Source organism: Atractosteus spatula, chromosome 17 (genome assembly GCF_055471065.1).
Source record: "Atractosteus spatula isolate fAtrSpa1 chromosome 17, fAtrSpa1.hap1, whole genome shotgun sequence".
Taxonomy (NCBI): domain Eukaryota; kingdom Metazoa; phylum Chordata; class Actinopteri; order Semionotiformes; family Lepisosteidae; genus Atractosteus; species Atractosteus spatula.
Window position 1 is genome coordinate 5,535,041 of NC_142722.1, and position 26,242 is coordinate 5,561,282.

General features: G+C 43.3%; 2 protein-coding genes across 8 annotated transcripts; one reads left to right on the forward strand and one right to left on the reverse strand.

Moving 5' to 3' along the window:
• Positions 1–270: 270 nt before the first annotated feature.
• Positions 271–10,141, forward strand: ydjc (YdjC chitooligosaccharide deacetylase homolog). Of its 7 annotated transcripts, none has more exons than XM_088935808.1 (6): positions 271–915; positions 2,335–2,528; positions 3,744–3,903; positions 5,138–5,237; positions 6,117–6,294; positions 7,818–10,141. In XM_088935808.1, the coding sequence occupies exons 2-6, from the start codon at positions 2,365–2,367 to the stop codon at positions 8,176–8,178; spliced, it is 963 nt and encodes a 320-aa protein (XP_088791934.1). In that variant the 5' UTR covers positions 271–915; positions 2,335–2,364; the 3' UTR covers positions 8,179–10,141. The 7 variants fall into 7 exon arrangements, with proteins under 7 accessions (XP_088791934.1, XP_088791939.1, XP_088791938.1 ...); XM_088935813.1 differs by having other exon boundaries at positions 292–403; XM_088935812.1 differs by having other exon boundaries at positions 360–422.
• ube2l3b (ubiquitin-conjugating enzyme E2L 3b) lies at positions 9,437–16,961 on the reverse strand. Its single transcript, XM_088935815.1, has 4 exons — positions 16,914–16,961; positions 14,389–14,484; positions 12,733–12,919; positions 9,437–12,399 (listed from the first exon to the last, which is right to left on the reverse strand). Exons 1-4 carry the CDS (start codon positions 16,938–16,940, stop codon positions 12,245–12,247), a joined length of 465 nt encoding a protein of 154 aa, XP_088791941.1. The 5' UTR covers positions 16,941–16,961; the 3' UTR covers positions 9,437–12,244.
• Between the last annotated feature and the right edge of the window lie 9,281 nt (positions 16,962–26,242).

Consider the following 26,242-nt stretch of genomic DNA (forward strand, 5'->3'; position numbering starts at 1 on the left):
CTGCACGCATAACAGAAACAGATCCATTGTCGCGTCACTGTCGGAAGCGATTGAGATATTCTAGCGACATTCTAACAGCTGCTGCGAGGGAGCCGGGCATTTGCAGAACAGCCCCCGCGGGCGTTTTCTTTGGTAGTGCCCGTGCCAGACCTTTCAGGACGTCGCTTGTTAGGTTAGATCGGGGTGGGGGGCGTCATCCTGTTCAAGCCTCCCGCTGGAAGACACGGGCGCGTCCCCGAGGGGCACGCTGAAGCCTTCGCCGTGCACACGCACACCGGCCGGAGTCCGTCCAGAGACTCTGATTAACCTGGACACCCACCTCTTTGGACTGCAAGCGCAGACCGGGGCACTCAAGAGAACATGTGAATCAGCAGCGCTCCTCTCCACCCCGCCGGTTCAGTGGGTATTTCTGAGAATGTAGCGTAAGAAAAATACCATTTTTTTTTCCTAACGTATTATCCCGACATTGGCTATCCAGTATTGAAAAGGCTGGATATAGTGTCCCTTTAGTTCTCAGTAAAATGAGGAAATGTTATGTGAAATGTAGTATGAAGGCGCTAGTGTGGGTATTTGTAGAACGTTTTACTCAGTTATAAACTATTTCTCCTCAGTCCATCAGTTTGATAATGTTGTGCGCGCCAGTCTGTTTGTCTTAATATCGCAACTCCTGAATCATTCCCCCGGGGAGTCAGAAAAACAGCGTCGTTATGTACGCGCACGTCGGGATGGAAAAGAACTCCAGGCAGCGCTTTTGACGTGTAAGCAGGCGGGTCGCACCTGTGTTTGACCTGAACTAATGACACGTTTCTCTAGTTTCTCTGCCGCATACGGAGCACGAAGACAACAGATAACACTCTGACACAGACTATAGCTGAACACGCTCCCAGCCCCGAATTACTCATCTGGCGCGAGTTGGTAAGACTTGGTTTTCATCTCCAGTTCGATTTCAAAAGTTTTCCGAGGTCAATAAACTGGCTCGAAAAAAAAAAAAATTTTCCATTTTAATTTTAAATCTCTGAGTGAATGTCGGCTATAAACCTAATATAAAGTCTTAAACTAAAAAAAAAACTAAAATATTTAACATATAGTACTGTAAGAATGACACCTGCTCATATTTATTAATTTAGCACTGATATAACAAGTTCATCAGGAGTTACTTCCCGGTACAGTTTTCAGATTAGGAGTGAGAAATGACGCAAAATGTCTTGTAATGAAACGGCTCGTTGTTGCAAAGGCACAGAACGCCTTATATCGATTTAGAACAGCGTGGACATTATTTTCGAGGTTATCTGATCTGGCTACGCGATCATTTCTACTGTGTACTACAACACCTACCCAGAGCAATTTTGGCACGAAAGCTACACTTCTGAAACAAACACTCCGTGACAAAGATATTCCCGTAGCTCACACTAGAGGGCGCGGTAATCCGGAAAAGGAACCTTGATATTTACAGGCGCTTGTAATCGTCTTCCGAATGGTTATCCGGTGCTTAAATGGACACACACGTGTGCTAAAAATGGGTAAGTGGCCGCCTTTGAAAACACCCTCAGAGACCAACAGTAGTCGGTTTTATTGCGTGCTAACTTTTAAGAACCAATTCTGAACTGAATCGCAAGTGTTCAGCGAAGGCAAACGCGGTGCGTTTTCACATCCTGCTGCTGTTTGCGCCGTTTTTTTTTTTTGCCTTGCTGTCGCTCGAGCAATTGAAAAACCGAAGCCACCGCAACGCGAAATCTTTCCAAATTATCGACTTGTTTTCCATGTCTCTCCCCGAGAGGCGCGGCCGCGCGTATTTCGGACGGAAAGGTCGTCCTTTTCCTCTGTCGAAAACGGACGATGAAAATAAAGCCGTGCGCCGGCCGGTGCCAGCTTTAAAGGCAATTAAAGGGAAGTGATATTTTAAAGGTCACGTAAGGGATTAACAGTCGGGCGGACTTGGAAAAAATACTTTATCCTTAGCGTATTTTCAACGCCTTTGCAAGAACCATCTAGGCAGGTTGGAATGATGATCGGAGTTTTAAACAAATATCGTAATATATCAGCGAAAGAGCTACATTGCCTATATACAGAGCCGTTATATAGTGTCATCTACAGTACATTACATAAAACCCTATAAAAGGCGTTTATAATCAGTGTAAAAGGCTCGTAAACAGTGTCAGTCTTGGCTAACTTCTCGGTTCCAGTAAATTGCAGCCGACTTCCTGCCGAGACGGTGACAGGGAAGGGGCAGGTCTGTCTCAGGGTGCCTTCTGCCCCTCACCCCAGGAGCGGCGTGCTGGATTTCTAACGCCCTGCAACGCTACAGCGCTCCCCCCTGTCCTTTCCCCTTCCCAGCAGGAGCGGGCGTACCTGCGGTCAGAGAGGATGCCACAGCCCAGGATCAGGTTGGTGGTGACCGGCGACGATTTTGGGTACTGTCCGCGGAGGAACCGGGGAATCGTCGAGTGTTTCCTGTCCGGGGCGGTTTCCAACGTTTCGCTCTTGGTCAACGCCGGCTCGGCTAAGGACGGCGCTGAGCTAGCCAGGCGGTGAGTGGCGAACTGCCCGCTGGGGCTTCAGCCCAATGTTCTGTCTCAACTGAGAATAACAAAAGCTTAGTTTTCTTATAGTCATCATTTTTAATTAATTGCTTTCACTTATATATAGCCCTTTTTGTGACACTCCACTCAAAGTACTTTACAGGTAATGGGGATCCCCTCCACCACCACCAGTGTGCAGCCCCACCTGGATGATGCGCCAGTACTCTCCCCACACACCAGCTCTCAGTGGGGAGGAGAGCAGAGTGAAGCCAGTTCACTGATGTGGAGTATTTAATAATAATAATAATAATAATAATTAATTGCTTACACTTATATAGCACTTTTCTGGACACTCCACTCAAAGTGCTTTACAGGTAATGGGGATCCCCTCCACCACCACCAATGTGCAGCCCCACCTGGATGATGCAACGGCAGCCATAGTGCACCAGAACGCTCCCCACACACCAGCTCTCAGTGGGGAGGAGAGCAGAGTGATGAAGCCAGTTCATAGATGGGGATTATTAGGAGGCCATGATTGGTAAGGGGCCAGAGGGAAAATTTGACCAGGACACCGGGGTAACACCCCTACTCTTTTCGAGAAACACCCTGGGATTTTTAATGACCACAGAGAGTCAGGACCCCAGTTTTACGTCTCATCCAAAGTCCGGCACCTTTTTACAGTACAGTGTCCCCGTCACTATACTGGGGCATTAGGACCCACACAGACCGCAGGGTGAGCGCCCCCTGCTGGCCCCACTAACACCTCTTCCAGCAGCAGCCTCAGCTTTCCCAGGAGTCTCCCCTCCAGGTACTGGCCAGGCTCACACCTGCTGAGCTCCAGTGGGCTGCCAGCTGGGAGCAGCAGGGTGACATGGCTGCTGGCCATGTATTTAACCTCACACTTGAAGAAGGCCCAAGGGGCTGCTTCCTTTGCAGCCAGTGCACACTGACACAGCTCCCCACATGAAGCTACTGTGTCCATTTGGCATAAGTGTACATTCCAGTGTAGCGTGTGAATATATATTTACTGTATTGAGCAGTATGGAGACTCACAATGGGAAGATTGTTCCCCGAGCTCCTAGGTGAGGCACTGCTGTTGTCTGCTTAAATATTCCCATTATTAGCTCTGTTTCTGCAGGTATGTGAATATACATTTTTGCTCTTCAAACAAATTTCTTCAGTCATCGGAAAACTCCACTCATTTCTTTCTTCCTGCTGCTTAAGGTACAGCATTCCGATCGGCCTCCACGCCAACCTCTCGGAGGGTCTCCCGATCTGCGAGCAGCTCCGGAAGGGATCCTCGCTGGTAAACCACAAGGGGTATTTCCATGGAAAAATGGGCTTCCGGAAGGCTTTATGGAATGGGCAGCTGAATATGGCAGAGGTATGGTTCGGCAGCAAAATCTTTAAATGCATAGATCCATTTTTGTCGCCAGTCCATCGCAGGACACATGTGCACACACACACACAAACACCAGGGCCAATTTTCCCAGAAGCTAGTTAAACTACCGACATGCCTTTGGACTGTGGGAGGAGGCGAGCACACAGACATGAACGCAGGGAGAACATGCAAACTCCCCACAGACAGCACCCCAGGTCTGGGTTTGAACTCGGGGGGGCCCCAGTGCCGTGACACAGCCAAGCTAACCACTGTGTCACCTTCCATACATATTTCTTCAATACAAAATGTTTCTCACAGAGCTTTTAAAAATGTAACCAGTACAAATTCCGGCCTTTTAGGAGGAATAAAGAGAAGAAGGACGATGCTTGTAATCTTATCCAAAGCTTTCTTGTTTGGAATGTGGTCTGTAGCCTGTACTTGATGAACAGCACTATGATGAATTTCCTTAATGGTTACATAGGTGAAGATTTTTGTATCGGATATCAGATTTCATTTGATGTTGCAGTCTGGATAGAAGTGAGCTGCAGCTTTGACTTATTTACTCATTTACCAAGAAATGTTCAACTCGGCTGTTTTAACTGAAGCCTTTTTGGTTGAAGTCCTTCTTATCAATTGAGATCGCATGCAGGTTTCAGTTTGGCTGTCGGACTGTTGACCTTAAATCCTCCCAAGAGTGCAGAAATTGGATCAGGTATATTTTTAATAGCTTGCTTCTGGTTTCATGCCATTAATATGTGTGGTATAGTGTTGCATAGATGAGTGCTGGCGAGAGCATGCCAACAGTAATTAATGAGGTCGTTGATGTTATTTTAAGTCAAGCTACTTAAATGTATTAATTAGCGATTTTCCTCCAGCTTCCATTCCTGATCTAACAATAGGAAACGAAACCGCCGCCGGTACGCCTGCATGATTCGCAACAAGTTTTTAGAAGGGTTCAGAAAATGTCTGACTGTGGAGAAACCTAACAAAAATGAGCAGAACGGTTTGACACATACCTTGTGCAGTATGTGACCTTGTTTAAGCCTCCAGCTCTCTTTAGAAATTAACCCGCAATGATTGGATGTTTGAACTGCCTGCTAAGTGTTTCATTAAAGTGGTGAAAATGCTGTCGGCCTCAGCTGTTGAAATCAGATACGGTAATATATATATATACACACAGACACACCAAGTAAGTGTTTTTTTTTTCCTTTTCGTGTTTGCTTGCCGGTTTCTCCAGGTGGAGCTGGAGCTCCGGGCTCAGGTCACCCTGTTCTGCGACCTGACTGGCCACCTGCCTCACCACATGGACGGGCACCAGCATGTCCACATCCTGCCAGGTAGGCGCTGCCAACTGGGAGACGTGCCCCTGCTGCTCCTGGCGCTGCACAGAGCTGGCTGTCTTGGCTCGCAGTGCCGCAGCTCTCTCTCTCACTGCTGTGGGTGGAGAGCGGTCTGACCAGGGAGCTGGATTCATTCCTGGTTCGTGGGCCTTAAGGTTTCCAGGTGTGTCTGTGTGTGCCTTTTTTTGCTGAAGCCCATTTGGCTGAGGCACAAGCGCTCTACTCCCAAGTACTCTAAGGCAAGAATGTTTCCTAGGTCTCTTTAAATCAATGCCCAAAGACCTTTGGAGGAGCGTTAAACTCACCCAGCTAAGTGACTGATCAGCTGTGTTGATCAGTAAGAGCAGGCATGGCATGAAAACACTGGGGGACGAGATGGATCAAGTGTGCGTTTCTGCTGCATATTCATATTTAATATTATTATTATTAATTCCTTACACTTACATAGAGCTTTTCTGGACACTCCACTCAAAGCGCTTTACAGGTAATGGGGATCCCCTCCCCCACTACCAGTGTGCAGCCCCACCTGGATGATGCGCCAGTCTGCTCCCCACACACCAGCTCTCAGGGGGGAGGAGAGCAGAGTGATGGAGCCAGTTCAGAGAGGGAGATTATTAGGAGGCCATGATGGGTAAAGGCCATGGGGAAATTTGGCAGGACGCCGGGGTGACACCCCTACTTGCTCACTAAGTCAGAGAGCTGGGGCCCAGTTGGAGTCTTTGCCCCTCCCTGAGCTGCAGGAAGGCGTACCTGAAAGACTGTGACAGCGAGGAAGAGAGGTTAAGTTGCATGCAAGTTGGAGGTTTCGGCGTATGCAGCGTAGCATTGACGATCACGGCTGTTTTTTTTGCGCCCTGTCTCTGTCTGTCTCTCCAGGAGTGCGGGAGGTGTTCGCCTGCGTGATGTCCGACTGTCGGATCCGGTTCACTCGTGTCCCATTGGAGCCCGGCCTGCAAGCCTGCTCCTGGCTTCCTCTGCACCTCAGGGACTTCTACACCCAGGTGCAGCAGGATGCCCGGGAATCCGTTGGCATCTTTCTGAAGCATGGCATCAGGTAGGGAGAGCCTACGGCAGACTCGGGCCTGCGCTGTGGAGGCTCAAGGCGATTTGAAAGGGGAACCGCAGTCCTCAGACTGGTTATTAAATGACTCGGTAACAAAATGAACTGAAAAATCTGACAAATATCGAATTAGGCAGAAAGGCGTGACCTTTGTGAAAGTACCGTAAGTCACCGTGGTGTCGCAAACCCGCATTTGAGTTCCCATGAATTGCGACGTGATGCGGCCCTTCCTGCTCACTAGTCACTGTAATGACTGTTGTAATGTGATGTACAGGTTGTGTAGCAGACATTTCACCGCAGAAAGTTGCCAACGTGACCTGTAGGCAGAGTTAATAGGTAGAATTTATCGAAAGTGATATTTCTATTGGACTAAAAGAGAGGTATTCACAAGACTCCTTGTTTACAGTGTAATAGGGGCGCAACACATTGCCAAAAGTTTTGTTGCCTTGTTCTGAATTGCAGAACAGGCAGCTGCGCATATCCGGAAATTGTCTATTTTGTGATGTAAATTGGAGGTTTTACAAATTACTGTGTACATTTTACTTTTACAGTGGTTTGAAATGCACTCATTAATGCTGATTGCTGTTTCTAACCCTGAAACGTAAAAATAGCATTACAGTTCCACTTTAAAACACCCAGTTTACAGAATCTTTTTTTTTAAAAAAAGGACATTTTGACTTGGATTGGAAGGAAAATATAGTTCCAAAATATCCCTAACAGCACGGGTTTCCCTGTGGAAACCTCCGGGCGGATTGTGCATCCAATTCATGTACTGTGAAGTGTGTGGTTTGCCAACAGAGAAAAGAAGGAACTTGGGGTTCGGTGACTGAATGCAGCTGTTGAGATTTCTAAAAACAAGTGTCAAAACCCTGTTTCTGTAGCTCATGTCTTGACCATCTTCACAAAGAATCTGTCCAGTTCCGGTAGCTTTGTGCAAAGATGTTGGGAACTGTCTTTATCATCATTTAGGACAGATCATTCCAATGTTAAACGTTTGTCCATGTCCAATCCCACTAGTGGGTGTGTGGTGTGGAATTGACACTCTTGGGTGTTTTTTACACAATTCAGATTGAACTGCCTTCCCTACAGTTGTAACAGCACATGGTTGTAAGATGCACAATAAATATACTCTGTGGCACATGACTGGAGGCTACAATTTGTCATACCCCAAAGTGTGGTTATTGCATTCTGAGCACAGCAAATGGTAGAGCAATTGCTTAATGCTCAATGTGTATTCTGAAGCTTGCACAATCCGTTTAAAACCACAAGGGGAAGACTAGATTCATTTATATCTTTATGAAATAAATGACAGTGATTTTCCTCTGTGATCTTCAGTGAACATTCCTTTAAACAAAGTTGAAAGAGGACAGAAAGGAAATAAATACTTTAAGTTTAAAACTTCTTTAGATTTAGATTCTGCAAAGAATATCCCGAACAGTGACTTGTATGTAGGTATTAAAACTGATAGAGGCGGGGAAGTGTAACGATATTATTCTTTTTAAATGTTGTTTCCTAAGGTGGCCTGATGTCTACATTGGCCTTACGACTATGGGCAGAAACATGTCAGTCGCCAGAATTAAAACGGCCATTTCCCATGCCTTGGAGACGCCACCTGCCAAAGAGAACGGAATGACGAGCCACCGGCCTGAACTTGCGCTGGTGTCCGGGCTCTCCGAGCGGGACCACGTCCTGACCATGGAGCTGATGGTCCACCCGGGCTATCCCAGCCTGCCCTTGGAAGGGGGCTGCGGGGAGGGGCCGGATGACTTCTCGCAATCCTCCGACCGCCAGCACGAGATGGAGACCCTGAAGGATCCCAGACTGCTGACATTTTACAAGGAAAAAAAAATCCAGCTTTGTGCTTTCAAAGACCTTTAAACAGCCCGGCACATAAATTCGTCTGAGGCCCTTTTGTGTTTCAGGGGGTCACTATAGTTGGCTAACACTGCAGTGGAAATCACACAATACGGTCAACACGCATTCTAGTGTGTTGGTTATTGGAAACACAATGGAACACACCTCTTGTCCTCATTCCAAAGACTCCACCAGCATATTGGCCACTGAAGGGGGGCTTAAAATTATTTAGTTGTATCTCAAAAGAATGTACTTTTATTAATTTTAATTTGTATGATGTGTAATGTTTACCTTCTTAAAATTATTCAGTGCTGTTCTGCACAAATCAGTTATTTCAAAGCCATGGTGATTTGGGTTGACAGACGTTAAAAGCACAGTTTTATAAGACGGTTTTTGAAAAAACAAGTGCATAAACTTGAAATATATATGAACACTACACACCTTAAGAAGACTTATGAAAAAACTGATATTTTTACAACAGAACTTCACTGATCACACATGAATTCTTTCTTGCAGATTCCTATTTTAAACCAAGTACTGTATTTACATTTCTGAAATCCCTGTTAAACTATGTTAAGTGTTTCATGTTGTAATTGTGCAATACAAAAGTGTTTTACACAAAATTAAAGCAAGACTGCATTTACATTGCTTAGTAGTTCAGTTACCACACGTAAGAAAGCACATTTATCCTGCTGCTGAAGGATATACTATAGCGACTTTGCTCACGTTGAGTTTAACCAAAATCTGTTTTTTTAATAAAGGCCTTTTATAAGGGATTAAAATCTAAATTAATTGATTAGTTTCTATACATATTTATACCGTTATAGGCTTTTCCTATGAAGTGTTACAGGTATTATGAAACTGTTTTAGGCTGTTGTAACTACATTAAACATGGCTAGCGACAATTTTTCTATTTGGAAGTGTCAGACATTCATACACCGGATCCACACTTACAGTATGTGTCCAAAAACTCTGTTAATCTAACTGGTCTATTCGGTGTAGACCTCTTGCAACTGGTTTGCAAACGTGTTTAGTAACAAGCCTGCTATCCTGTTGCCCTGCAGTAATTTACTGGCCTGGAGTACAAAATGTGTTCATGGATTTCTGCCCTTGGTTGGAAAGTACAGGACTGCACACAATAATCTCCACGATAAAGAGCTCATTTACTTCCTTGTGGGTGGCGTTCCAGGAAGCAATTTCACATGGGCATTCTTACAGCAAGGCAGACACGACAGGACAGTACTCTTCCTCCTTACCAACATAGAACAGACAAAACCCAGACTTCAGTCAAAACCAAGTTTAATAGTTTAATAGTGCAGCCCAGAAACAAGACCAGGTGCCTTACATCTACTCCTGTGTACTATCTGTAGTATGCTTCCCCTCTGTGGTAGTTCTATGTAATTATACACACCTGTAAAAGGATACCCGGACAGTTAGACCTGCCTCCATCCACAGGTTCAGTGCTTATATACCTTGTCCACCCCTGGAGAACCCCCCCATCAATACACCCTGGATTTGTGTAAATATCTTGAACTCACTTTTCTTAAAAAAAAAAAGAACAAAATGCCCTTTTCACAAATTCACTTCGTATTTGAGGTCTAGGTGAAATGAAAATACATACAAAAGGAAGGGGGCAATTGTGAAATCCCGGGACATAAAACTAAAGATGAGACTGTCCTACGTATAAAAGGTGAAATCAAGTTACTTATCAACCCCACTTGTGAAACTGAATTTCTTACATGGTCCAAAATTTATTCCTCAGCAATACCGGGTACGCACCGTACAGGCACTCAACGTTTAAAAATTTTAGACCATGAATACAAAAGAGCCTTTGTTCTTAGTTTTATAGGATATTATTTTAAACTGCAATTACTGTATGTCCCATGATTACAATTATGTTGAAGTATTAAATCATTGCAACACAAATGTAATGGCAATAAGGAATGTTCATCTTCAGACAAAAAAAAATAAAACAAATTAAACAGTCTAAGCCAGCACAGATTATTTTTGTTTTGAGGACTAAAAATATGCGACTATAATTATACCTCATGACCTTAAGAGATTTGGTAAAACCACCCCATCCACGGACATTTTCACTAATTTGCAAAGGATGACCGTAGGATAGATCCTGGCAGATCTAGATAAAAATAGGTTTCTCTGCAGTGAGGAGGCATTGTTTCAAGTTGCTAGGAAATAGATCCTTGAGAAAACAAAGGCTTCAGTCTTGCCATTATTTGTTGCCTTCTCGTTTCCTAAGTATGGCTGATGGTCTTCCTACTTCCCCTCAACAAGACGCTATATTAGAGAGAGAAAGGGAGCTGGGAGGGAGACTCAAATCAGAAACTTAGCATGTCTGTGTTAATTCAAGCGTTTGATCAGAATGTTTATTAAACCAATGGTAAGAAACCAAGACCTTAGTGCCAAAACCAAAAACAACAGCGAATGGTTAGCCTACTTTATTATCAAATATTGGGCCAAATTACAGATGACACTTAATTTACAGTTCCTCTTCCAAATTCATCAAAATTAAGTTTAACACCCCTCTGTCTCTTGTTCACTTCTTGATCATCGAACTGCTGTTGCTGTATTGACTGCTGTGTGCCGGGCTGGGCAGGACCCACGCTCCACTGAGCTTTACAAAAGAGAGGACCGAGTCAGACAGCTCTGGTAATGGCTAACATGCTGGGGGTTCCCCCTCCCCCCATTGTACAGGTAAAAACAAAAATGGTCGCCATCATAAACAGTCCCGAGAAAGCAAGTTTCCACCTAAAAAAGCTGACGGACAAAAAGATGTAAGAAAGCAGCATATTAGACTCATTAAAGGGGCCAATTCAAAAGTTCAATACTTCACTGTGTATTCCTATTTAAATAAATATAAGTGAAGTACAATCTAAAAGAAAAAATGCTTAACCATTAAACATATACAACTACAATGCTTAGTCCAGACACAGTTGATTATTGACAATGAGTTAAGATACTTTAAGATCTAAGATGCACACTAATGTAATTTTTGGAGGAGGCAAAATACGAAGCAAACATTTCTACCGATATTCAGATCAATTATTTTTAGAGTTAAAAATATATATTACCTAGTCTTAGGAATTTATTCTGTAAATCTACATCTCATGGGCTTGAATTTAAGGGTAGTATCTGTTCACTTTATTTTCCAATTTAAGAAATTCTCCAATGACATTTTCTGTATGTTAAGTGTGCAGTTGGGTTTTGTTTTTGTGTTGTTACTGCCCCGTCATTTAAAAAGTTTCGGATAACCTGACCATGACCATGTTTAATGGCAAGCTGTGAAATACCAAATTGGCCTAAGGATACTAAGGATACAGTTACAATTGTGAGAGAAGAACCATGTATTGAAGTGCACAGAAACCTTATTAAAATTCTGTTCAACCCCACATTTTTTTCTTTTGTTATTTTTGACACATTGGAATTGATGACAAAATTGATTCTAGGCTGCAGATCCAATTATCCGGCATATTACAAACTGAAAGTAAGGATAAGTTAGAAGGCTAGTCCGACAGATCAAGTGCAACTTTAGAAGCAAATATAAAAAGAAATATGAAACATTTCTCACACACCTCCAGGACTTTGCTGTTTTTTTTTTTACTAAGACATGTTTTTTTTGGGGGAGGGATATAACACAGAAGATGGGACAGTGAAGAAAAACGAGATAACATAACATAACTCCCACAAGTTTGGTTTCCTGAAGGGCTTAATATCAGGCTTCGTTACCATTAGTCAAAAAAAATGTCGGCGACATATATGCATACGCTACTGAAGCAGTGATTTTTTTTTTTAAACAAGGAAAGCAGAACTAAAACTTTTTTGTAATCCCCATCTTTACAGGTTATTTTCTAACCAGGTTTTTTTTTTGCCTTTTTTGATTTTAAGAAAACAGTAGAAAGTTAGTAACAGCCACAAGCTGACACCAAAGGGTGCCACTTGCGCGCGATCCACAGAGAGTCCTGCTTCGAGATTGAGGTGCGACTGAAATGCACTGCTCCAGGTTTGCTAGAATGACGTGTGTGTGGGGGGGGGGGCGGGGGGTGGAGTGGGGGGGGGGTCACACTGTCAAGTATTAGTCCACTGGTCGCTTTTCACCATGTTTCTTTGTAAACTCTTCTGCGTTCTTAAAGAATTTTTTACGGTCCTTTGAGTACTCTTCTGCTAGGTCAGCCCTCAGAGGGTGTTCTGGCTGGGGGTCATTCACCAGGGCGATGAGGGATTGGATAACTATGTCAGGAAAAAAAAAATCATAAGTGTTAGGAAATGCCACACAGCGCCAACACAAAGGACGTGGCAATAAAAAAAAAAAACACAATCCTGCCCGTTTCGGTGCGGATTTTCTGAGGGCACACCAGCCTAGCAAATCTTCAGAGAAAGATCATGAAAAAATATATGCTTGCTGTAACAAATCGGACAATTAATCCTTCAAAAATTGGAGTTTACGTTTTAGAAAAACAAGATGACCTTTAGTACAAACCTGCGATTTCAGCCTATAAAACGATTTGAACTTTGACCCCCATGTTTGACGGCGCCCCACAATAACTGTGCGTGCACACCTACCTTGGTCAGTTTTGGTAGCTGGCTTCCAGTTCTCTGCACTAATGACCGGCAGACACACCTGGCCCTTCTCATCGATATTGGGGTGGTAGATCTTTGTCTTAAAAGTGATCTTGGGGGGCTTAAAAGGATACTCAGCAGGAAAGATGATTTCGATCCTGAACGCTCCTTTGTCGTACGGAGGGTTGTCCTTCAGAAAGACACAGGCACACAGGGCAAATAAAGGTCAAGCACCAGGCAACACAGGTTATAACAACTCATGAGGGCGTTGTTGAAGTGTTTTCCATCAATGACGGATTCTTTCTGGAACCTCTCGTTTATATATACACATGTGCCATTCACCTTAGAACTACAACAAAAAACCTATAGAAGGCTCCACGGCCAAAACGTTGAGTTTTCTCTCTTCACTTTTCAGCATGGAATAAACCTATTGCTTGTTCCTTTACAACAGAAAACGATCTAATTAATTCTGGAGCTGAAAATTGTTATTATCAGCTTGGTTTAATGGCCATATTCCTTTCTGCCCGTGAGGAGAACCCAGAGTTGGGAAAGCATTTCCTTTGATATTCCCACCTGTCGGAGCACAAGCTCCACATTGCCTTACAGTGAGAGCTGCGCATCTCCGATTGGTGCGACCAAAAGCTCACAGGCTCATATGGACAAGATTCCCACCTGCACCTAAAACCAAAGAAACTACGTCCAACTAACCCCACGCCAGAGTACTGCTGGGCCACCTGGACAAGGCCAGCTCTGTTCACAGACTCAGAAATAACCCAGCCAGAGCTTGAAGGGGGGGGGGGGGGGTCCTTTCCTCAAGGACCTCTACAATGTGAAATCCAATGACTTAATATTATTGTTGTTAATATTAATTAACTACTTGATGCTACTCTCAATCACGTTTCATGCTTGTTTCCATTGCAAACGAATTGGGATTCTTTGCATACGCAACCAAGCAGTTGTGCGTGACGAAAGGTGGACAACCACAAAAGCAGCTCAACCTCAGCTCTTATTGTGTGCAGGAACAGTACTGTGGAAGGACTAGGTCAAAAGCAGGCATGTGTGATCTATGAAGAACGAACAATTTAATAACGTGACTTCCATTTTCTGTGAACAAATGCTAACAGAAAAGTCCTCCATTGCATGCATCACATTTTCTCTTTCCTTTTTTGGCATGGCATCATTGTACAGACCTGGCAGTGATTACTTCCTGGCAGCAGGCAACATACCAAAACACAGGCGAAAACAAAACACCAAAACTGGCCATTGCAATGGGACATGGGCATTTAGGAATATTTTAGAAAGAGGTTGCTAGCTTAAAATAAAAAATGCTGGGCACACTAGTTTTCATTGCCTTTTATGGAAAAAAAATGGGAGGACAAAGGGGATGAGCTCAGACATCTGACTCCGATTGTTTACAAGCTTTTGCTTTGGAAAACTAATTGATACCTCTTGGTTAAGAAACTGAAAAGTGAAAAGAAAGAAAACCAACAACATTGAAACAACAGGCAGTACCATGAAGTCTGATTGCCTCACACTGCTGAGAAAATGGTAGCAGTTGAACCCTGAGCATCGTAAGGGGCAGACAGCACTTTGCAACTGCTCTTTCCTTAAATTCCCCTGTCATCTACTTGAACATTTCTAAAGTGACTGAATACTTACAGGAACAATAAGGCCTTGCCAGGTCAATATGTTTGAGTCATCAACTTGGATGTTACGGAAATTTTTCATTCCAGATTTGCGGATTTCATCAAGCTCCTTAAAAACAAAACAAGAAAACAACTGATTAGCTACTGAAGACACACTTGTTTTATTGCAATTCTTCCACATGAAGCAATGCAGCACCCCCTGTTTCAAGTTATTCATCCTCATCTGACTCTTTTTCCAGTGGTTTTGGTAACATAGACAATTTCCCCTTAACTACAGGCAGAAAGCACAAGATTAAAAAAAATCAAATCTGCAAATCAGAGGAGGGTATCTGGTGAATTTGGAGCCAATTGATCTCATACAAGTTGGAATTTAAGACAAACAATGAAATAACACAAACACCTTTTCTGATCAAGGAATCTCTTTCATCGTTGTTTTCAGAACCTGTATTACTACTACAAACAGCAATTTTATCTAATTCTAATATTTCTTAGAAGAAATGCGTCACAAAGCTGGACCCACGAAACAGCGATCTGTGTCACATTAAGGTGTGAATGGTAAATTCCAAAGGCAAGCTCGCATTTTGATATCTCTGTTCCACCAGAATGCCAATGAGCCTGTGATGACATTGCAAAGCTAGTTCTGTATATGAGCATAAAAAGTGCTAACCTAAGCCGTTGTTTTATAAGCAAAAGATTACATATGGGGGGTACCAAGAGTCAAACCAAGTCTGCTTGGACCTCAACGAAGACCCGTACCTCTAAGACAGGTTTCAGACAGTGTGGCTCAGTTTACACGTGTACGAATCACACAGCCAGCCATGGAAAACAGCATGCAGGATCCCTGAGGATGTTCCGGACTTTCTGAACATACTTCCTGACTCTAATGACAGACACCAGAAACCGGCCGCACAGATCAAAATGAACCACCATGATGTGAAGGCCTCTCAGGCACAGACACCAGAAGCTGCTAAGCATAAAAAGAATCCCTCCGAGTTTGACACAGGACAATCTGCTCAGTTAAACACACAAACGTCCTACACATTCAGATCCCTCTCCTTCCTTTCATCAATTTCCCCAATATGTACATATACTCTAAGGCGAGACTAAGTTTGATTTAATGTTATTGCACCAGTGCTCTAGAGAGAGCTGCTGTAGATGCACTCTTTAACTTTTCTTACATAAATTCACTTTGAAAACGGTTTGCAAATTTTGACCGACCATTTTTTTTTATTATTATTTGCAATGATCTCCCACCCCCGTCCGTTGCAGTGCCACCCTGATCTTTCAAGAACAGATTTAAAGAAACCCGAGAGCCTGTTGCTCCGCACCGAACTGACACCACGCTCGGGTTCCGCAATACTCGCGATTCTGCGGCCACAGAAATCAGCGATAACCGAGACAGGGCCGTTCACACTCGCTTCGCCACTTTCGGTTTTGTTTCTGGTGTTGAACAGGAAGGACTTTACAGGGGGGGGAATTCCTATTAAAGCAGAAAGTAAATATGACAATTTGCGGATACGCAGGCTGGAAGAAGGGAGGTGGAAAACACAATACAGTATCGCGTACCTCCCTACTGTAAAGTTACCGTGCCAGGCTTCCTCAAAACTGGGGGGGGGGGAAACGCCATCCTTAGTCGCTGGGTGAACTATAAAAAAAATAGCCTTAGAGAAATAGCTTAGTTCACAGCTCGACTTCCGAGCTCTATTTGCATTTTAAGGAAGGGCAGCAGTTCCGTCCCGGTAACGACGTAACCGGTGACACAAGCGCCAAAAAAAAAACATATATCGTTTTCAAAATACATTATAAAATTAGTGATCGGGTAAAAAAAAAAAAAAAACGACCGACCGATTTATGTTGTCATAGCCATCGGCAGTCCGATAACAGTGTCAAGATGACTTATACGAATTATATAAACTATGACGTATCGATACCTACAGCCCCGGATTTTCTGGGTTTTAATTTCGCCTCAACAACCGGGTCGTTAACACGGTGAAAAAGTCGAAACCGGCCGGTTTTAAAACAGTTTTCAACTCGTACCGCTGCGGTTCGGAGTTCAAGTAATAATCCCACAATGATTCAGACAATAAGACTGCACTTCCTGTGTGTCAGAAAGTAACCCAAGCGTCCTTTCTGTGTATTTAACATTCAAGGCGTCCGTTTACCTCAAAAGAATTAAAGCAAACTTGTTTTAAAGGGGCGCCCGGGGATCACAAGACGCTCATGGACGTGTATCATTAACTAACAGACACTTTCCGAGCTTCGATATGGAGGAAAATGAGTTGCTTAATCCGCAAAAATCGCTCTCTTCATCTCCGGCCTAATAATGCCGGTGGTTCCTCACTCGCTGTCAGACAATATATTTAGCCACTCGTTCACCACAGCAACACCACCATCTTAAAAACGGAGACATATTGTCCTCGAATCGTGTTTAGGAACATCCACATCGATAAAATGTTAGGTATTACCAATCGTAGCGATCGAATCCCGGCCTATTTTTTTTATTTTACTAACAAAAATAAAATAGATCAGGAGACTTACCTTGTGCAGCCTCCTGCTCGCCGCCATCTTGGATCTACTGACTACTCCCAGAATACACGGCGGCGGCAGGGCGGCTAAAGCTATTGCACTTCCTGCACTGCTATTAAACGCGTATGCCAGTTTGGTAAAGACACGAGATACGGACTCTTATTGATCTAAATGATATCACAGTCCTACGCATTTCTGCCTTGTCGCATGGGGGCCCTGGGTTCAATACTAGACCAGGAGTGCGGTCTGTGTGGAGTTTGCATGTTCTCTCCGCGTTCACACGGGTTTCCTTCAAGGAAAATTGGGCTTCGGTGAGAGCGTGTGAGTGTCTGTGTTTGTGTCTGTGTGTCTGGCCTGCAATGGACTGGTGTCCTGTCCAGGCAGTATTCTGCCGTGAGCCCGTTGCTTGCTGAGATAGGCTTCAGGTTCTCCACAACCTTTGGTGGGCTGAATAGCCTCCTTTTATTTGTAACTTTTTTATGTGACAAATCAACATTAGTAGGTTGTGGACTATAATTCCCATAGCAACACATGCAAAGATGCATCTGTTAAGCCTACCTGAAAGTTAATCGGCTAACAGCAGCTATATTTTTTAATGTAGCAACTTGTCTGGGGTGTGATAACCAGCCCCAGTTGATATATTCCAGATTGTTTTCCAATTGGCCATGCACCTTGTGTGTTTGCCATAATGTGACTAATCACATAATAAAGGCAGACATGCCCAGCACTGCGCCAATACAAGCAGCGTAGGGCTGTGATATCATTTAGATCAATAAGAGTCCGTATCTCACGTCTTTACCAAACCCCGCGGCCGGCAGAGGAATCCTACTCCGTTGGGCCCCTGAGCCTTAACCCCAGCTGCTCCAGGGGTGCTGTATAAATGTCTGACCCTGCGCTCTGACCCCCAGCTTCTCTCCCTGTCTGTGTGTCTCATGGAGAGCAAGCTGGGGTCTGCGAAAAGACAAATTCCTAATACAAGAAATTGTATATGGCCAATAAAGTGATCGTATCTTATAAAGTGATCTTATCTAACCCCTCCGTCCGGAAGAAGTCCTGGTCACATTTTGCGTGAAGTTTCAGATTTGTGCTTTCATTGGTTTCAAAGGAGAAGAAGATTTCTAAAAAATCGTCAGAAACTAAATGCTGGAACTATTTGACCTCATAGTGCAGACCGATCAGCTTCCTGTTCACATTGGCTGCAGATCCGTGTGAGTGCTGTGAAGTTGTGACCTTCTGTGAGTCTGACTCATTGTATTATAAACCCACAACCAACACATCAACCCACAAGGCCCAGATCAAATGGCTAGTGAGCTCTCAGCTCTTTCCCAGCTGCATGGGAAAATGGAGAATTTCATGAAGAATGAAATACTTATTCTCGATTTGTTTTCATTGTTCATCTTTACGGGTGCCACAGCGGTTAGCACTGCTGCAACGCAGTGCTTGGACCCTGAGTTCAATTCCTGGGGTGCTGTCTGTGTGGAGTTTGCATGTTCTCCCAGAGCTTGGATAGGTTTCCTCCAGTTGTTTCAGTTTCCTCCCTCAGCCTAGACCTATTGGTAAGTTAGCTGGCTTCTGGGAAATGAAATGGTAGAAGAGGTTAGAAAACGGATGGATGGATATTCATCTCATTTCCAAATTGCAGATTCTCACTTCTCAGCTTGAACAGCTGTGTAGCGGACAACCTGTGTAAAATGGTGGCAATGTCTCACCTAGATGGGTACTTCAGTGCACTGGTGAATGACATGGGTCTTCCTCTATATTTGAAGCGCTTTACCATCGTGTTGGGTGAAACGTGCCTGACAAATGAAATCAATTGTGATTTACAGTTTTGTTGATGAACATACTGCAGGCCCCTGGGGAAGCTGTCTTTTTAACAATCTCCACTAGAGGTCGCACAGTCCCAAGCTTGCAAATAATGCTTTGCAGAAGTGCTTGCAACCACCTCATAATCATTGATGTGGTGTATAGAATATTATAACAGGCACATTTCAGTTATACAGGCGAACATATATATATATATATTTAAAAATCATTGCATTGCCACATGCTCATGAACAGTAAACAAGTAACAGTATTTAGAGCAAAAAGTCAACACAACTGATCATATTTTTCTGTTTTATTCTGTTTTTCCACATGATTTGAAACATGGCACTGTTTTGGAGCTCAAACTGTAGGGTCCGTGGCTCCTGTACCATAAACGTTTCTGTACAATAATCACCTGTTTATACAATTACTGTAAATGAAATGAAGACATTTATAAAGACTGCCAGCAACAGTGGATCTTAACCTCGGACGCCTGCACCCATTAAGGGTGTGAGAAGCCCCTTCTGGGGTTGAGAGACGTCCCCCACTTTTTTAGAAGGCGAATCGTTGAAAAAACACTAATTAAGCACAGGCATGTGCTGTAAGTCTAGCTACTTTGTTTCATCAAACCTAGACGTTTTAAGGTAAACTGAAAAAAACTGTAATTTTTCATGCATTCTTACTTTTACTGCAAAATTCAAATACATATATAATTCTAGCTCGTTCATTCTGTAGTTCTGATCAATCTTAGGTTTTAAGAACTGAACTTCTTCAACTTTTTTCATCAGGGGTCTGACAACAGATTTTGAGAACCTAAGAGGAGAAGCTGCAATGAAGGTTTAGAACCACTGGCCTAGAGAGCAACAAATTACTAGTGCAACCTCAGTCATTTACCTATTTGAAAGAATACTTACCAGAATGCCTCACCTGGGTATTGAATTTAAACCATCTATCATACCACATGTTGCTACTCCACCTCTATACTACAGTATATAACAGTAACAGTACTACTATATCCAGTACTCCACATTCATGTCTGAAGCTAGATGATAATAATAATAATAATAATAATAATAATAATAAACTTTATTTTATATAGCGCCTTTAAAGGTGGCTTCTCAAAGCGCTTTACAGGATGACAAGATGACCTCCTCTCATCTGTAATTGTTTTTATGTTATGTGATGATAATGTTTATTTTAATAACTTACAAGGTTAGAGGGCAGCACAGTGGCACAGTGGTCAGCATTGGTGCCTTACAGCAATGCAGCCCTGGATACAATTCTGTATTTGGGGTGCGGTCTGTGTGGAGTTTGTATGTTCTTCCTTGTGAGGTGGGTTTCCTCCAGGTGCTCCCACAGTCCACATCTTGGAAGAGTGAACACTTCTAACTTCAAGGCAGAGAGGATGTTTGCTGAGTTCTGGGGGGTCCCTTGAGCAGAAACCACAGAAGGAGAAGAGGGAAGAAGATCAAGAAGCTGCAACAAGGAGAAGAGAGAGGAGTCCGGAGGAGTTGGGACTTGAAGCTTAAGCTCCTACTTCATGATCATCCAAACCAAACCTGACTGGAGCTGAGTTTTTCGAACCCGGTTAGGGAGAGCCTGCTATTCCGTGTTTTTAGGGAACTTGGGATTCCTGGGAAAAAGATACCTCAGTTAGAAACATCTTTCCTGCTTAGGGTGCAATTTTATGGATAGAGATATAGGCTCCCATTTATTTTGTGGCAGCCGGGGTGCAGAGAGAGAGAGATTTCACTGCAGGTTGCTTTGTATTTAATTAGAAGGCAGCTCATCTCTTATGAAGCCTCTGTAGGCATTAAGAGTTTCACGCTTAGTAGCAGTCTGGGGTTTTCTGGGTGACCATAATGTTAGGCCTCTGAAACGCCTTGTTTGTAAATACTGTACATAGAGTAACTTGTGTGTTGTATGTTTTGTTGTGTGTAGTGTAGTTTGTGTCTTGTGTCATTGTAATAAATAACTAAATCTGCCTGGATTATTACTCCTCTCAACAAAGCTGTGCCAGAGAATAAAGAATTCACGTGCCTCCGGTTATACCAACTGCTCAGGTATATTTCTAGAAATTACTTACAAGTTGGGGTTATGAATAATTATTTCGCTTATTGACTAAATTGCTCGATCAATTCCTGATTTGCACCAGTTTCGTAACCCCCCAGTTGGTAACAAGAATATTTTCGTTTTCATTGTTTCTGCTTTCACAGTAAATTAACACAATTACAAGTTTACGGGAGGAAGGACTCTAACATAGCATGTGAGAGGACATTAATGAAAGGTGCGAATTCTCTCACATTGGTATACCCTTTTATTGTTTTTAAGTTTCATTGATTTTTGCAAACAATTGTAGTGTCAAACAAATGACAAAGTTCAGGTGTCTGTGAAGCAGAAGTCCCTTTATTCATATGCATATGGAAGTCCGGCTTGCGACCACCAGACTTAAAAAATAAGTAGCTGAAGATGGTCCTTTATACCTTAAAACACAAAGAGTTACTATGACATATTCTAAACAAATGATAAAACAGCAACACCTGCCAATTAATTATATCTAAGTTGCAGACTAGACAACAGTTAGTTCTTTTCATATTCTGGGCATACAGCCAGCTTACCAAATACATGCCCCTTATCTTACTGACCAAGGACAGGCAGCATCCTTATATATATTTGAGCCCAAAGCCTACGTCAAGCCACTAGACTGCATAGTTTGCAAAAACATACAAAAACAAGAAATTATATTATTATTTCACTTCCTTAGAACCATATTGTTCTACCAATCAGGTTCTACCACTAGATAATATAGTGGTAGAACTATATTATAGCCAGCAGCCATATCACCCTGCAACTCACAACTGGCAACCCACTGCAGCTAAGCAGGTGTGAGCCTGGTCATTACCTGGATGGGAGACCTCCTGGGAAAAACTAAGGTTGCTGCTGGAAGAGGTGTTAGTGGGGCCTGTGTGGGTCCTAATGCCCCAGTATAGTGGACACTGTACTGTAAACAGATGCCGATCTTCGGCTGAGACGTAAAACCTGACTCTCTGTGGTCATTAAAAATCCCAGGGCATTTCTCGAAAAGAGTAGGGCCAAATTTCCCATTGGGAAATAAACCCCCTCTATAAGTTGGCTTAATTACTCTGCTCTCCTCCCCACTGATAGCTGATGTGGGGTGAGTGTTCTGGCGCACTATGGCTGCTGTCGCATCATCCAGGTGGGGCTGCATACCTGGAGTGGAGTGTCCAGAAAAGTGGAGTGCTTTGTTAATTGAAGCGGTGCACTGGGCTGGTGAAGCAGGATGCTTTGAGTGGAGTGTCCAGAAAAGCGCTATATAAGTGTATATAGTGTATATATTATAAGAGATGTAGAGACTAAAGGAACCCTTCAGGGCGTACAATTAGCACAGAAGCAGCAGCTTTAGTCCACATGTTTTTCAAGCAGGATATTAACAGGATCATAAAAATATCATAAAAAATAATACCAGACCCACAGATATGTATTGAACCAGAGACCCTCCCCATGTTCCTAGCACAGACTGTTGCCACACACCAATGCCCCAGTCATTATAATTATGATATATTTTTTTGTTCTCCATCATAGATGTGCTGTGCTAAGTCATTAATGTGCTCAGAATTGTCTGGAATACAAGTACTGCTTAGTCTTCGCTCACCTAAACAGCTGTCTATCACTCTAATAGAGGATGGCCTAGAACTGTGTTTATAGCAGGGAGCATACGGTTCGTTCCATTCTAATACATTTAAGTTACATAATAGCAGAACTATTTACCCATGCCAATAAACCTAAATAATCACCTCTATCAAAGGGGATTACTCCTATGAGCATCTTTTATAGCAATACAAACCCAACATGAGCTCTGATTATTATTTGTGGCTGATTGATACAGTATTGATTCCATATCCCCATTTATCAAAGTAAAACTCCTTACACTTAATAGGCACACTGTCGGCCCCCCCTCAGGAAGCTCAACAAACACAGAAACAGTGACAATATAATAATTAATGTTCACTCAGTCTCTGGTGCAGTGGCTCGGTGGCAGTGCGACGCGTAGATCCAGTGATCTCATCCTGTCACTCAGATGGCAGAGTCAGTAGTCAGTCGCACTTGATATGGTCCCTCCCCAGCAGGGTTGCAACACCTGGCAGGGTATATCTTCCTCACCCACACCCACTGGCCAGGTATCAGGTCGTGTCTTCCCTCTCCTGGAGGTCTCCAAGCGTCCAGCACCTGTTCACCAGCCCAGTGCACCGCTTCAATTAACAACCTACAATACTGCAATAGAGAATGAGATCGCAAATTCAACGATCCATTAGCCAGATTTGGCCCTCCAGGAAGTTTCGTTGGTTGGCCCGTGATGATATCAAACAGGCTCTGTTACACAGTTCTGTTTGATCCAGCCCGCAGGCTACACAGGACAGCAGGCAGAACATCTACCCATGGTGTTCCTTTAGTCTGATGTTTCATCGATCTTTCAGAGTTCTGTTCCTTCATTCCACTGTTCCAGCAGACTGAGGGTGATTGTAGTCCATCTCACCCCGAACAATGCAGCCACAGCCTGACACACTTTCCCTGTGAAGTGCGTCCCTTCATCATAATAGAAGCAGTGCCCACCGGGGGCTTATCTCCATCATCAAGTGTTTGGTAGACACAGAAGCAGTGGCAGTAACACACTGGGAAAACTGATTATAAGAGCCCAGGTTTCCCTTTACAATCGTCAATTTGCCAGTGCATGAAAGGTTCCTCAGGAGCAGGCCTTTTGTGCTGTAGCACCCGCACCTGAACTGTAGCTGAGTTCCTTTGATAAGCATCACATTGAGATACCACATAAGTGGCTACTGCTTCAAACCCGGTCCCCACCCAGTTTTGGGTAACCGGCACACCATTTGACTCACACCCGGGTGTCCAACAGAGTGCATTTGTCAAGCTACAAAGGGCATTAGGCTGTGAGGGCATGCAGGGCGTCCAGTGTGCTAGCAGCCCCACACCCAATCATCATGCAGCCCCACATTCTTTTTTAACCATGTCCATTTCTCTGCTTTAGAGGCCTCAGCCTGAATGTCCTGTAGCTGTCCCCTTTTTACCAACGGAGGTTTCACAGGGGTCTCAGACTCCTGCTCTACCAGGGCTGCTCACCTGACAGCTGCATCTGCAAAGCTGTTCCCTTGAGTTACTGGAAACATTTCTTTATTATGTGATTTACACTTTACCACAGCTACTTCAGTCAGTAGCTGCAAAGCTTCTAACAGTTCAGAGACAAACCCAGCATTCTTAACTGGAGTCCCTGCCATGTTGGGGAAATCCCTATTCCTCACCAGCCATCCAAAATTGTGGCATATACCAAATGTATATATAGAGTCTGTATAAATCATTACAATTTTCCATTTAGCATATTTACAAGTTTCAATTAAATCTTTTCATTCGGTCTGCTGGTTCTACACCAGATTATTCACAGTTTATACAGCCAGGCAGGTAGCCTGCACAACACATAAACACGGCCCCTTGGCCACCGCATCGAGGGGTCCTGAATAATAACCCACCAGACGACGCCTACCTCCATGCTCCTGCGCCAGCACAACAGCTCACAACCCATTTCTTTCACTCACACACAGATAACATACAGATGATCCTTCTGAGGGAATCCAGCCCAGGGCCAGTGCCTGCAAGAAAGCTTGTTTCAAAACATTAAAAACGGTTTCTGCTGCAGGGGTCAAGGCAATTTTGTCTTTAGACTGCACTACCCCCCTTAAGCCAAAACGTCACCAGACGAGCTCGTTCTGAGAAGGCATTCACCCTGGCTTTATCATGTAGTTGGTTTTATACCCTTTTTTCCGTCCGAAGATCTAATACTTGGAGTAGCTTGGCCTTATGGATTCCCTCATTAGGTAAAACAATCACAATATCACACACCTCTATTGAGGTAGTTCACATAAATGCTATTTCATACAGAAATTCCTTATAAACGCTGCAGGGCATCCTAGCCCAATAGGTCTGGGATGTCCCCCACCCACATCAGTAGTTGAAACTGTACATCTTTTCCAAAGCATACTGTGACAGCTTGTATCTGCTTTAAACACAACCCTTGCCCCCCTACTCCTGTAGCCTCCTGTTACCCGTTAGAAAACTATATATCACATCTTTATGCTGTTTTAGTCTAAAAACAGGACAGCTGTGCTCCTGTGTCCCCCAGTTACTGCACACTGTAAGATTATTTCACTTTTATTTAAATCCTGAGATAGATTTAGGAAGGCTACAAAGGGGCTTACTAGATTAAATCTATTAGTTCACGTTACAGCTTCTGACATGTTCTTTAAATGTGAAATCAAGCCTCTTTTCTTACAATTTCTTCAAAAAACGCCGTTTTTTTTTTTAACTGCGCACCAGCTTATTAGTAGTTTTATCTTTGGAGTTTTGTCTCCCTTTTCCCCCATCTGGATATGCCCAATCAGAAGATTTATCCCAGTCCTCATTATTTTCTTGAAGGGGTCTTATATCTCGGTATAATCTTAATATAATCTACACTATTATTGCGACAAACTGGCGGCTCCTTTTTCTCCTCCTTGGGAGTCTTTTTACCTCCCATTTGCAGCGCTCGCACTTCTGCATGCATGCTTCGCGAGTTATTAAATCAAATCTGTCTCCGCTCTCCGTAGTATCAGGAAAGCATATTTGTACATTCTTGGCAACATCAGGTTTTAACCCACTCAAGTAAATTTGTTTTATTACAGTTTAAGTATCTTTATTCACTTCCTTTTCATCGGCTAACCCCGAGTATACTATCCATAAAGTTATAAACCTTTCCATAAAATCTGAAACATCCTCACATTCCTTCTGCTGACATGCTGTTACTTTTCTCCACTCAGTTTTCGGTGGGTAATGCTCTTTCAAAAATCTCCACACTAATTCCTACCCTTCTCCCAGATTCTCTCTTAAGGCATTCTATTTCTTCTTTTGCTTTTTCTTTTTCTGCATATATAACTTCGTTTCGTTTTCTTTATGATATTCTGTTGAATTCTTAAATATTCTACTAAAATAAACCCTTCTCTGTTTATTTTTAGCCCATTGTTCATACACTTTTCTACATTCCTGTTCAGCCTAAATTCCGTCTGACAGTCCATATTTCTTTTTAAGTTTCACTTTGCATTAATCTAATTTCTTTTTTTTTGACACCCAGTCAGACACCTCCACTAATTTTTCTTCACACCAAACCATGTTCTCATCTCCCACGCGACCGAGACAAACTGACGAACTATCACAATTCGGGAACACGGACCAGGTTTCAAATCCTGGCTTTAATAACGCATTTGAATCAAGTTACCACCCTCGGCTCTTCTGCGAGTACAGTTTGAGTTACTACCCTCAGCCGTACTGCAGTTGTGTACCAGGATACAACACCTGGATTTTTCCGCGTATCAGGATACAACACCCGACCAGGATACAACACCTGGATTTTTCTGCGAATCGGGATACAACACCCGACCAGGATACAACACCTGGATTTTTCCGCGTACCAGGACACA